The sequence below is a fragment of the Lactuca sativa genome, chromosome 1, assembly GCF_002870075.4.
Source record: "Lactuca sativa cultivar Salinas chromosome 1, Lsat_Salinas_v11, whole genome shotgun sequence".
NCBI classification, from domain to species: domain Eukaryota; kingdom Viridiplantae; phylum Streptophyta; class Magnoliopsida; order Asterales; family Asteraceae; genus Lactuca; species Lactuca sativa.
The window spans coordinates 34,665,009-34,680,300 of NC_056623.2; the positions used below are offsets into that span (position 1 = coordinate 34,665,009).

General features: G+C 32.9%; 1 protein-coding gene across 1 annotated transcript; it reads left to right on the top strand.

Annotated features, from left to right (window-relative positions):
- The first annotated feature begins 9,288 nt into the window (after positions 1-9,288).
- LOC128127074 (uncharacterized mitochondrial protein AtMg00810-like) lies at positions 9,289-9,987 on the top strand. Its single transcript, XM_052765400.1, has one exon. The coding sequence runs from the start codon at positions 9,289-9,291 to the stop codon at positions 9,985-9,987; it is 699 nt and encodes a 232-aa protein (XP_052621360.1).
- Positions 9,988-15,292: the final 5,305 nt, after the last annotated feature.

A 15,292-nucleotide genomic window follows, 5' to 3' on the forward strand; every position in this document is an offset into this window, starting at 1 on the left:
TAAATATTATAATTGCTTTTATTAACCTCTAAATGTTTTTAATAAATATTCTAATTGTTTTTATTTGATAATTTTTCTTCATACTGATTCAGCGAGTCAAGATAGGGTTAAAAAAAGTATGAACACACTTTCTTTCAAATAATTCATAAAAAAAAACAAATGTTTGGATTTATTTTTCTAATTGATTTTAATTGTTAAATTTCATGACAAAAGATTTGCAAATTGTAAATCAAAAGAAAAAGAAGACAAATCTTATGTTGATTGATAAATAGAAATTTGTTGTTATGTATCTATAGAACTGTGACCAGATTATATATCATAAACTAATATATTCTAATTGATTTATTTTTCTAAGTTAGTCATTCTGAATATTCTAATTTTGTTTTATCATATATTCTAATTGATTTTAATTGTTAAATTTCATGACAAAAGATTTGCAAATTCTAATAAAATTTGTTATTATTGATGCAGCTAAAAAAGTGCAAACAAATGCAACTGTAAGAAAAACAGGGAAAGCAATTTATATCGATATAGGTATAAATTGTGATTACTTTTAGATTAAATATTATAATTGCTTTTATTAACCTCTAAATGCTTTTAATAAATATTCTAATTGTTTTTATTTGATAATTTTCTTCATACAGATTCAGGGAGTCAAGATAGGGTTAAAAAAGGTATGAACACACTTTCTTTCAAATAATTCATAAAAAAAAACAAATGTTTGGATTTATTTTTCTAAGTTAGTTATTCTGAATATTCTAATTTTATTTTATCATATATTCTAATTGATTTTAATTGTTAAATTTCATGATAAAAGATTTGCAAATTGTAAATCAAAAGAAAAAGAAGTCAGATGAAGGAAAATCAAAGAAAAAAATTAAAAAAAAACGTTGTTACTTCTGAAAGCGACTCTGATTCTTCCTCTAATTCATCCTCACAGCATAGAAAAAGAATTAAAAAATGGTATCAACAATCATTCTTTAAAACACTTAACAAAATAAATTTTTTGGATTTATTTTTTTCGGTTGATTATTATGAACATTCAAGTTGATTAAAATAAATATTCTAATTTATTTCAATTTTTAAATTTCTTCATACAGCTAAAAATACAAAAAAGAAGAAAAGACTTGAAAAGAAAAAAAGACACTATGTTTCAGATTCTTCATCTTCACAGTCAGAGACATTAGAGTCAGAGACATCCACAACAGAGAGTGATGAATATGATAAAATATGTTGTCTTTTATAATATATATGTTGACATCCAATAAAAGTATATTATATTTTTCTAATAGAATAATTATTGATGCAGATAAAGTAAATAAAAAGAAAAAAAGAAAAGTCAAAAAACATTTCAAGCGCCACAACAAATTAATCCATAATGATGTGAAGCACAAAAAAAAACATGTTTCTGATTCTTCAACAGAATAGAGACAGAATCATATACACAGTCAACGGGTAAAATATTCTAAACTTTTTTTCTTCGTAAAATATGATTTTATACTTTACAATTCCAATATTATGGAACAATATAAATATTAGAGTGTTTCGAAGAATAGTTTTCATAAACTATGTTTGACATGAATTGCTTATGGATCATAACTCAAATTCTTGGTATTTTGATGTGAAAGTATTTTTCTATTGTTTATTGATGTGAAAGTATGTTTCTATGATATGAAATATTTATGGTTCATATTACACATTCTATATATTATTATATCATAAATCATGTTATACTTGATTTTTTTTTGTTGTTTTACTTAGCTGATATAGGATTTTGCAACATTTGAGTTTAATTTTTTATAAATAATATAATTTGAATAAATATCTACATTTTACTTAGATGATATAGTATTTTTGGATTAAATTTCATAAAATATTCTGATATAATAAGTGTATATGTATAATATTCTGTTTGGAATATTACTTTGTAATTAAATGATATATGATTTTTGGATTTTTGTGGGGTTACTAACATGTATGACTGATGTAATAAATTAGATGATGAATCTGATGAAGAAATCTATGTAAAAAAGAGAGCCGGTGATAGAAAATATGTTGAAGGAGTGACAAAGATTAAAGAAGCAAAAAGGAAAAGGAATAGTGGGGACAATCGTGCAACAATAAATAAACAAAAAACCATGAAAGAGCAAAAGACTGTGAAAGATATATTGAAGGAGTTGCCTTCAATAAACACTAGATCGACACCTGGATTGATGACAGATGCTGTAAGTTCTTTGACATCAGAACAAAAAGATTGGGTGAAACAAATGGGATTTAAAGCATTTTTGAAGATCAACATTAAGAGTATTCCCTTAAAACTTTGCCGTTTTGTGCTTAAGCATTATGATGAAGGCACAAACAGTATTTTGATTAAAGGAAAAAGAATAAAGATCACAAAGGAAAAAAATTCATAAAGTGTTTGGTTTACCCAAAACTGGAAAAAGCTTATTTGACTTGGACAAGGTTAGTGAAGATCATCAAGTGTTTGATGGATGGATGAAGGAACTTGAAGACGGAAAGGCAAATGCAACAAACTACAAGAATATTATTCAAAAATCTGAACAAGTGGATATGAATTTCAAGCTGGGTTTCATAGCTTTATTTGTTAATATGTTTGCAGAATCCATTCCTATGGGGATAAACAACTTAGTTCTAGTTAGAGCACTTGTTGAAGTAGATGGCATTTCTAAAATCGATTGGTGTGCATATTTGTTGTACTGTGTGAAAAATTCAAAAAGGAGATGGCGTCCAGACAACCCCAAGTGTTATTTGTTAAAAAAAATGTTCTTATGTAACCTTGTATGTGACCATCACTGAAATAAGATGAACTGTTTTTGATACAATCTAACAAATATTATCAGTTATTTCAGGTTGCATGAATGCGTGATAAAACGGAAAATACGAAAACACGCGAATGACGAAAATACATATGTGTGACTAAACAGTTTCAACAATATATATATATATATATATATATATATATATATGTATGTATGTATTATATACATATGTATGTATTATATATGTATATATGTATTATATATATGTTGTATATGTGTTGAATAGTCAAACAAAGAAGAAGTCAACAAAAGTCAAAGATGAAGAAGCTAAACCCATTCACATGTTTTTTTGCTCCTACTACTACATCAACTTGCAGCCTCTACATCATCTTTCAACTTACACTCAAGTGCACTACTACAAGATATTTGTTTCTAATATTTATACATGTGTATGTAGTGTGTGTTTGTGTTGGAGATAATAGAAGAGAGTAAGAGAGATAGATATGATATAGTGAGTTTTCCTTTGTAAAACTACACCCTCTCAATCTTTCATCCCTGGAGCTAAATGAAGAACACCAAGATCAAACAAGAAGCTAAGTGAAGAACACCAAGATCATCAACAATGAAATGAAGAACACCATCAACCATCTTCATCTTCTTCATTGAAACTAAAGGTTTTTCATCTTCACCACCTTTGTTCATCACATCATACACCACCAAACACTTTCCTTACATCAAAACACCAAAACACAACCATGAAACAACCCAAAACCTTCTGCATCAAGATCAACCACAAAACCCATCACTATTCATCATCATCTTCATAGAAATTCCACCACCTTTACCACCTTATTTTAAACTCCTTCCAACCTCTAAACAACCTTGAAAACATCCTCAAAACACCATAACTCCAATTCCCTAGCCAAAAACATCACAAACAAAACTTACCTTCAAATCACAAAAATCCCAAAATTGACTCAGACACGAACACACCTCGTGTTAAAACCAAGGCAAAATCAACACGCCCCGTGTTGCCCTCTGATTGCCTTCTTCATGCTTCTGTACCTCAACACGCCCCGTGTTAAATCCAAGGCTAAATCTGACACGCCCCGTGTCAGCATCAGCATCATGAACACGCCCCGTGTTCAGCAAGGCTAAATCAACACGCCCCGTGTCAGCATCAGCATCATGAACACGCCCCGTTTTCAGCAAGGCTAAATCAACACGCCCTGTGTCAGCATCATTCATCAAGAAAACCCTCCTACACGACCCGTGTCACTTGTGCCTTATCTTACATGACCCGTGTGCATGTTTTTACCCAAAAATACCTCAAATACAAATACATAAACCCATGTATTTTGTACCCTTTTGTAAACACTTGTTTTACATAAAACCAAGCTTTAAATGAACTTTTTGTTACTTATCCAATGCCGGATTGATCTTTGAACAAATATCGACCAGTCGCTCCAAGAGTCCCAATATCGACCAGTCCATTCAAAGAACAAATATCGACCAGTCGTTCCATGAATCCAGTTCAGTCAATTTATTGACGAACCTACTTGATATATATTTATATACTTATATACTTTATTATAGCTTTATGTCATTTAAATATAGTCATTTATATTATTTATAGCTTTATGTCATTTAAATACAGTCATTTATATTATTTATAGCTTTACGTCATTTAAATACAGTCAGTTATATTATTATAGCTTTCAGTCATTTATAGTTTTCATATTTATACTTATTCCGCAATTATTATTCTTTATATATATATATATATATATATATATATATATATATATATATATATATATCTTATACCTTTAACTCATATATTTGTCACACAGTAACTGGTAACCGAGTCTTTTGTTGTGGTGATCAGATTTTTATATTTCCAACAATAGGTATCTGAGCTGATATAAAATGAATAATATCCAACAATTGGTATCAGAGCTTGTGTGATTTACCTTGAAATTTTTGTCGAAAAACTTTTGGTTATAGCGTTTATAAACCTTCCATAAGCTTTTCTTTAAAAACTTCATTTTATTATCACTTGTTCAAAATCCTTAAAAAAAAATTCAAAAAAATGTCTTTGGCAAATTACTCCAACATGAACTCTGTCTCCATTGCAAATAGCTTAGGATCTGGTTCACGGGCACCCATACTTATTCCTGAAGAGTATAATTCGTGGGTTGACCGTATGAATCTTCATCTTGACGCTATAAATGAAGATATCTGGAAGTGTGTAGAAGGAACATATATTACTCCAGAAAATATGGCTACTCTTGCTACAAATCAAGCCACTCAAACCGATATCATAAGAAAGTTGGAACTCCAAGCCAAAAAGGAACTTGTGTCTGGAATACCTCACAGTATTCAAAGTCAAAAGGATGACAGGGATGAAGAAGTGATCATTTGTCACAACTACAAAGGAACAAATCACTATGCCAGAGAATGCCGAGCCAAAAACAAAACCAAAATCAAAGACTCAGCATACTATGCTCAAAGAGCCGATGAATTGAAGAAACTGGAAAACCAAGAAAAGCAAAAAGCATTGATGGCAATCCATGAACCAAGCGTGGAATACTGGCCAACATCTGATGACGAAGCTGATAATGAACAAGCACAATCAAACTTCTGCTTCGTAGCTGGTGTTGAAATACCTTCAAGAGCTCCAAACGTCATAGAACAAGTATGGTCTATGATCTCTGAACTTTGTTTTTCCAAAACAATTTTTGAGTCCCACATAACCAAAATTGAGACTAGTCTTGAAGCTGATCTCAGAACATATCATGACACAATGGTCAAATATGATATTTGCAAATCTGAGTTACAAACCTTGCAACTCAAATTTGGAGAATTAACAAGAACTAAAAGCAAATTGGTAAGAGACGTTGAAAGAAAACTAGAAGATTATAATCACGTCTTGGAACAATTAAATCAGTCCCTAATTCAGAAAAGGGATTTGGAACTAAAAAATCATTCAATCATTTCTTCTGAAACAAAAGATATTTTAGAAATGGAAATCCTTCAGTTGAAACAAGACTTTCAAGAATCAACTGATATATACAATATTCTAAATGAAAAACTGACTGATTCTTTAAAACAAATCAATTCTCTTAAAACCGAGAATAAAAGACTGATATGGAATATGGATTCTATCAAAGTTGCTAAAAAACTAAGTGATGATATTTTCACAAAGGCAAACACCTTAGGAACTAGCAAATTGATACGAATTATAGACCAGGAATTGGAAGAGAATCCTTTGAAATTGAACAAGCAAAACAGGAAAACATGACGAATTGTGAAAACTCTGAATCTACTCTACCAGATGTTTTCACATCTGTTAATGAGGAAGATTCAGAAGACGAAACAGTTATCAACTGTAGTCCAGATGATACTGCTTTCAGTGTTTCCAAAAAGTCTTTCAAAAGAGCTGTAAATTCTGAAACAGACTCTGTAAGTTCTTTAACTCACCAAATCAAACATACCGATGGAACCACTAAACTTAAAAACTTTTTGAATGGAGAAAATTCCTCTTATGAGGATGGTAGTACTTCTATACCAACTGTTTTTCCTACAATGACTTCATCAATTGTTGGAAAAACTAGTCTGGGACAAAAATACTCCAAGAAACAACAAACAAGCAAAAAATCCATTCAAGTCACCAAAACCCCACTAATCAAGTCAAACATTTTTTTAAACCAACCAAAGAAACCCGTTAAACCCTATGTCATACCTCATAAACAGGTTTCCAAACAAAAACCAAAACCTTTTCAAAAACCTTTTGAAAACCGCTTTCAAGATATCACTTTTAATCATTCAAGGAACTTTCAAAAACCATCACATCAGAAAGTTTCAAACCATCATCATCAAAAAGCTTTTCAAAACCGCCCATCACATCCCAGATATGAAGAAAACTTTTCATACAAACCTTCACATCTAGGATATCTTTCACCAAATCACATATCTTATCAACCCACAGGCTTTCAAAAACAAATCACATTTTGGGTAAAATTGATAGATCAAATCAAACCTCAACCATTCCATCGTTATAAATCAAACCATTACAATAATGTGAAGTCAAATGATAAAAGACATTCATTAAGCAAAGCACCCAAAATAACAACTGACAAACCAGGACCCATTCAGATTTGGGTACCTAAACTTTCTGTCTGATTGCAGGTACTTAATGCTAGAGAACCCAATGATGATACATGGTGTATTGATAGTGGCTGCTCCAAGCATATGACAGGAAACCGGAACTACTTACGTGACTTCAAACCTATACAAACCAATCAAGATGTTACCTTCGGCAACAACATGAAAGCAAAAATCAAAGGTTATGGAAACATAACAAATGGTAATTTTACCATAAAGAAAGTTGCCTTGGTCGATGACCTGAAACACAACCTCATCAGTGTTTCTCAAATGTGTGATAACAATCTTGAAGTTCTTTTCACCAAACAACGAAGCTTGATCATGGATGCCAAAACCAAAGATGTTATAGTTGATTCTGACCGTGCCAGAAATATGTATCCACTTGACATGGATCTTATCTACGGTAAACCCGATATATGTCTGCTATCTAAAGCCCCAGCAGATATTAGTTGGTTATGGCACCGTCGCCTTTCCCATCTAAACTTTGGGTACATCAACAAATTAATCGGCGATGATCTTGTTCGAGGGCTACCACTTCTGAAGCTTGATAATGAAACTCTTTGTGCTGCATGTGAAAAAGGAAAACTTTCCAAATCCACTCACAAAAGCATCTCAGAATCTAGTGTATCCGAACCACTAGAGTTGTTGCACATAGACCTCTGTGGCCCTGCCAAAACCCAAACCATACAAGGGAAGAAGTACATTCTTGTTGTCGTTGATGGTTTCTCGTGCTTTACTTGGGTCTTTTTCTTAAGACTAAAATCAGAAGCACCTGAAGAGATGATCAAATTCATCAAACAAATCGAGTTGAAGCTGAAACGACCTGTTCGAAGAATCCGAAGTGATAACGGTTTAGAGTTCAAAAACAATACTCTAGATTCATTTCTCAAAGACAAAGGAATTGAACATAACTTCTCAGCCCCATACACTCCACAACAGAACGGTGTTGTTGAAAGAAGGAACCGAACTCTATGTGAAGCTGCAAGATCAATGCTTATCTTCGCTGATCTGCCACAATACTTCTGGGCAGAAGCAATAGCCACAACTTGCTACACTCAAAATCGTTCCTTAATCCATAAACATTTTCATAAAACACCATATGAAGTCATTAACAACCGAAAACCAAACATCAATTTTTTCCATATTTTTGGTTGTCGATGCTTCGTAAAGAACAATAAAGATCACCTTTCAAAATTTGAATCAAGGTCAGACGAAGGAATTTTCCTTGGTTACTCGTTTTCTTCAGCTGCTTATCGAGTACTAAACAAACGAACTAGAGTAATTGAAGAAATTACCGATGTTCATTTCGATGAATTTTATGTCAGGAAATTGGATCGTGAACATTTTAGTTCAAAAATGATTGAAAATATTTTTCAAAATCCAATTCAACAAACACCTTCTCCTGACATAGACATTGAAATCGATCTTGATTTACTTTTTGAACAACCAAAAACTGCTTACAATTCTGAACTTCTAACTACTTTAATTGATCCTACAGGAACACACAGTGAAGTTATTCCACAAACAAACCAAAATGATGTAGATCAATTCGAGGGGGAACCACCAACGCATACTTCATCTTTGGAACAAACACCAAATCCTCCTTTAAATACCCAATCCCCAAATAGCCAAAACAACCCCGATGCATCATTTATGGGGGAACCTTCAAACCTATTCCAAGATGAAACTCTTGGAGAAGAACAATGGGATACTGAAACTCCAATTATTATAGCGGAAGAGAATCGCTTAATAAAGTGGACCATAAATCATCCAACAGACCAAATCATCGGAGATCCCAACTTAGGCATTCAGACTAGAGCCGCATCCACAAATGAATGTTTATTTGGAGCCTTTTTATCCATGACTGAACCCAAAACCATACATTCTGCTATAAAAGATCCAGACTGGGTAAAAGCTATGCTAGAAGAGCTAGCAGAATTTGAAAGAAATGACGTATGGAATCTTGTTCCTACTCCACCCGATGTTACTGTTATAGGTTCAAGATGGGTATACAGAAACAAGACTGACGATCAAGGAATCATTTGTCGAAACAAGGCACGTCTTGTAGTCAAAGGATATTCACAACAAGAAGGAATCGACTACAATGAAACATATGCTCCAGTTGCCAGAATTGAAGCAATTCGCATCTTTCTTGCATATGCTGCACATAAGAACTTCAAATTATTCCAAATGGATGTTAAATGTGCATTCCTACACGGAGAGATAGATCGCGAAGTATACATCCAACAACCACCAGGTTTCGAAGATCCCTAATTTCCTGATCATAGCTTTAAATTGCAGAAAGCTGTCTATGGCTTGAAACAAGCACCCCGAGCCTGGTATGCCACGTTGTCAACATTTCTCAAAGAATCAGGTTTTAAAAGAGGTTCAATCGATCCAACCCTTTTTTTGTAAAATCTTTAATAAACATCTTTTAATTGTACAAATATATGTTGATGACATTATTTTCGGTTCTACTGATGAATCTTTAAGTGTTAAGTTTGCAGATTTAATGAAGAACAAATTTGAAATGAGCATGATTGGGGAGATGACTACTTTTCTCGGACTTCAAATTAAACAGTCAACTGATGGCATTTTCATCAACCAAGAGAATTATGTCAAAAACCTACTCACTCGTTTTTCAATGGAAAAATCCAATACCGCAAAAACCCCAATGGCTTTTGGATACAAAATTGATGCAGACTTAAATGGCAAACCCGTTGACCAGAAAAGATATCGTGGAATGATCGGATCACTCTTATACCTCATTGCCAGCAGACATGACATCATGTTTTCTACATGTGTCTGTGCTAGATACCAAGCAAATCCTATGGAATCCCATGTAGTTGCTGTGAAACGCATCTTCAAATACCTTAAAGCCACTCCTAAACTTGGCCTTTGGTATCCAGCTAAATCCGATTTTCAGCAGAACGCTTTCACCGACTCAGACTACGGAGGATGCAAGCTAGATAGGAAGAGTACATCTGGTAGCTGTCAATTCCTAGGAGGTAGACTAGTGAGTTGGACTTCAAAGAAATAGACTTGTGTATCCACTTCAACAGCAGAAACTGAATATGTCGCTGCCGCCAGCTGTTGTTCACAAGTCAAATGGATGCAAACTCAACTGCGTGACTATGGCTTCAAAATCTCACAAATTCCCATATTTTGTGACTCAAACAGTGCAATTGCCATTTCTCACAATCCCGTTCACCATTCCATGACAAAGCACATCGACATTCGATATCACTTTATCAAAGACAACATTCAAAAGGGTCATATCGAATTGCACTTCATCAATACCGAAGATCAAATTGCCGATGTCTTCACTAAGGCTCTCGATGAAATGAAGTTTCAATACTTCCTAGGCCGTCTAGGAATGTTAAATCCAGATAACATCCATCCTTAAACTTTTACTTTTTGTTTGTACAATAGTGTGTTTACTTTCATTCAAAAAGAAAATTCAAAAACATTTGAAAATTGCTTTCTTTTTCAAAAATACCAAAAAAATTCAAATAACCAATATTTCCAAAAACATTCAGAAAAACAAATCTTCAAAAACATAATAAAAGACTTGCCATAATAAGCTTTTATAGAACCTTGTGATTAATCGTCTATTGACTTAATTTTCAGATGCTTATGCTCGATGAAGATTTTAAGTCATATTGATTCTCAATTGGAGTGAAGGTTCAAATCTCCTACTTTTCATAATGTATATAACTTTATTTACTTCGATTTTATTTCATTATTGACGATTTTAAACAATCAAGGGACATAAGGTTAGGAGGTTCAGATGAAAACAAAAACCCATGTGAGAATTTGTGCCTCGTCAATCTGAATCATTGTGGAATTCATTTCTTGTGAGCTTAGGTGTGTCGCTATTGCTTATAAGGTATATCCGATTATACCTTGTCACGGTCTCATTTTTGCTTAGATATCAAAATGACCAGGGACGATACATTCATTTCTTACATACTAGACAAACTGTCTTTTATGCCACCAATCCCTACCTAGATATAAGCCAACCAAAAATGAAGTCTTGAGATCCCGTGATCCATCAACAAGAAAAGACGAAACGAAAAGGATTTCAACCATCACTTATTAAGGAAAACCAAAGATCTATCCAAATCCAATCATCAAAGACGAATCAAAATAAAGACGAATCAACAAGAAAGCCAAATCATTCACCGAAGAAATACCAAACAAAAAAACCCTACATTTGGTATTTTCAAACAAAGTTTCAACCAAATGGTTATTTCAAAACAATCATCAAAAGATCCATTAATCTGTTTTTTTAACCATTTTCACTAAAAGGGATATCTTAATCCCGCAAGATAGATACTCTCAAAAATCCCAATTTTCTCAAATGTAGCAAATTCTCGATGCTAAAACAAAATATCCTTTTACAACAAATATATATTGATCAACAAAAAGGATACCATCAAAGAACAAGCTGCAACAACAATGGATTTCCCGGGATACTGTAGCCTTCATCACTGAAGATTCTTAGTTGCAAACTGCACTATGAAAATTGCTAAACCCCTCTACATGTATTTCCCGACGGAGAGAGAGTGAACTTTAATGGTATGAATGAAGAAACCCCCTGAGTAATGCCGAAACCAGTCTTATTGGATTGATTATCTAATAATGAGACTAAGTGACCTTTCAGGAAAAGCATAGTTGAACACCTCCAATATGAGTGTGAGTCGTCAGAGAGAGATATCACTCATTTTTAGTGATCATTAACTTGTTCTGCTGCCAGAACAACCAAACACCCAAGTGAAGTGTGAGCTATACCTATGAGCGTTCATCTGAATCGACCTGTTAGATCACTTGTCGTCATTAATAATGCTATAAAATCTTAAGAAATTTCTTTAGATACATATATGGCTACCCTTTAATAACCGAACCCGAGACTTTGATTCGGAAACAAATTTCTGAAAATGTTTTACATAAGATATGTTAAACCAAGTCACAAACTTTCAAATCAATTGCTATGGTTTTATATATATCTTATCTATTGACAAATCTTTTATCTCGAATCTTCAAAAGTTAAACTGTCAATATGATTATATCATACCTGTCCTTATTTCAGCAATGATCACATAGGGGGAAATTGTTGAAAAATGTTCTTATGTAACCTTGTATGTGACCATCACTGAAATAAGATGAACTGTTATTATACAATCTAACAAATATTATCAGTTATTTCAGGTTGCATGAATGCGTGATAAAACGGAAAATACGAAAACACGCGAATGACGAAAACACATATGTGTGACTAAACAGTTTCAACAATATATATATATATACGTATATATATATATATATATATATATATATGTATTATATACATATGTATATATTATATATGTATATATGTATTATATATATGTTGTATATGTGTTGAATAGTCAAACAAAGAAGAAGTCAACAAAAGTCAAAGATGAAGAAGCTAAACCCATTCACACGTTTTTTTCTCCTACTACTACATCAACTTGCAGCCTCTACATCATCTTTCAACTTACACTCAAGTGCACTACTACAAGATATTTGTTTCTCATATATATACATGTGTATGTAGTGTGTGTTTGTGTTGGAGATAATAGAAGAGAGTAAGAGAGATAGATATGATATAGTGAGTTTTCCTTTGTAAAACTACACCCTCTCAATCTTCAATCCCTGGAGCTAAATGAAGAACACCAAGATCAAACAAGAAGCTAAGTGAAGAACACCAAGATCATCAACAATGAAATGAAGAACACCATCAACCATCTTCATCTTCTTCATTGAAACTAAAGGTTTTTCATCTTCACCAACTTTGTTCATCACATCATACACCACCAAACACTTTCCTTACATCAAAACACCAAAACACAACCATGAAACAACCCAAAACCTTCTGCATCAAGATCAACCACAAAACCCATCACTATTCATCATCATCTTCATAGAAATTCCACCACCTTTACCACCTTATTTTAAACTCCTTCCAACCTCTAAACAACCTTGAAAACATCCTCAAAACACCATAACTCCAATTCCCTAGCCAAAAACATCACAAACAAAACTTACCTTCAAATCACAAAAATCCCAAAATTGACTCAGACACGAACACGCCTCGTGTTAAAACCAAGGAAGAATCAACATCCCCCGTGTTGCCCTCTGATTTCCTTCTTCATGCTTCTGTACCTCAACACGCCCCGTGTTAAATCCAAGGCTAAATCTGACACGCCCCGTGTCAGCATCAACATCATGAACACGCCCCGTGTTCAGCAAGGCTAAATCAACACGCCCTGTGTCAGCATCAGCATCATGAACACGCCCCGTTTTCAGCAAGGCTAAATCAATACGCCCCGTGTCAGCATCATTCATCAAGAAAACCCTCCAAAACCCTCCTACACGACCCGTGTCACTTGTGCCTTATCTTACATGACCCGTGTGCATGTTTTTACCCAAAAATACCTCAAATACAAATACATAAACCCATGTATTTTGTACCCTTTTGTAAACACTTTTTTTACATAAAACCGAGCTTTAAATGAAATTTTTGTTACTTATCCAATGCCGGATTGATCTTTGAACAAATATCGACCAGTCGCTCCAAGAGTCCCAATATCGACCAGTCCACTCAAAGAACAAATATCGACTAGTCGTTCCATGAGTCCAGTTCAGTCAATTTATTGACGAACCTACTTGATATATATTTATATACTTATATACTGTATTATAGCTTTATGTCATTTAAATATAGTCATTTATATTATTTATAGCTTTATGTCATTTAAATACAGTAATTTTTATTATTTATAGCTTTACGTCATTTAAATACAGTCATTTATATTATTATAGCTTTCAGTCATTTATAGCTTTCATATTTATACTTATTCCGCAATTATTATTCTTTATATATATCTATATCTTATACCTTTAACTCATATATCTGTCACACAGTAACTGGTAACCGAGCCTTTTGTTGTGGTGATCAGATTTTTATATTTCCAACAATCGGTATCTGAGCTGATATAAAAGGAATAATATCCAACATTATTATATAGGCCCGATGTTGTTGCTATTGGTATGTTTTTTCATATACTTATTTTTTTCTTAAAAATGGATATCTAATATGATGTTAAAATAATGCAGCTAATTTACTATGATGAAATTGAATGCAAACTCTAAAAAATAGAACGTAAAACACCATTAGTTACGATGTGGACAACAAATAAGTTGAAGGAAAGACAATCTTTTGAGATTGAAGTTGGTGGATTTGGGGTTGGGAATCTAATTGAACAAAGTTCAAATTTAGAACGTGAGAAGAATGAAGATCAGGTGAATGAGAATCAGGACACACGTATTGAGGTATATTCTAAGTAGAATATATTATTAAATTATGTTTTAGAATATATTTTAATTATATCCTAACTTAATATAAGAAAAATATTCTAATTTCTTTTTTTCCCAGGAGTATGAAGAAATGTATGAAAATTTTTTCAACAATGTCTCAACTGAAAAGAATGATATGGAAGATATTATTTTTCATTGTCTATCGAAGTTCCCCGAAGACAATAAAACGAAGGAGATGATAAGAAAGTTTGGAGACATATTTTCAACTATACTTTTTTCTAGTCGAGAGAAATCAGAAACTATTAAGGAGAGAACTGAAGTCAAAGCAGATAGAGATGAAGAGCTTAATAAAACAAACATTTCTGATTCTGATGATGATAAAGATGAAGGAATGAATACAAAGTTGGTTGCATTTTTAGCTGTTAAACCATTACAACATAAGTTTCTAGAGAATGAAGAAACACAAGAAGAAGATCAAGATATGAATGTTGATGACCGAATAAATTTGGGTTTTGAGAACAATATTGGTGAGGAAACGATTAGACATCCGCATAATCCAGAAAGAAAAATAGAATTTGAAGGCATAAATGTTGATGACAAAATAAATTTGGCTTTAGAGGTGAATAATATAGACGAGACTATTGAAAAGAAGAATTTAGAAGAAAATGTTGAGAGCAAAAATCTTGTTGAGGGTGGTGAAATGATTGGTGGGGAGAATATTAGGGAGGGGAATATTGTAGAGAAGGTGGTTGGAGACAACATAGGTGAGAGCTCAATTGTTACACCAAAACACAATCCAAAAGGTATATCTATTGATTTTTCCCCTTGGTCTGATTCATTCATAGAAAAAATGGATGGGGATTTGCTTAGAATATTCTCAAACAGAAATCCAGATTCAAATACAAATCAAAATCCAGTTGTCAGATCTCCTCTTCCAAAAAAGCTAACATTTGAAAATTCAGAATTTCCTTCCTTTGATCTTCAAATAACCCAACTAATGA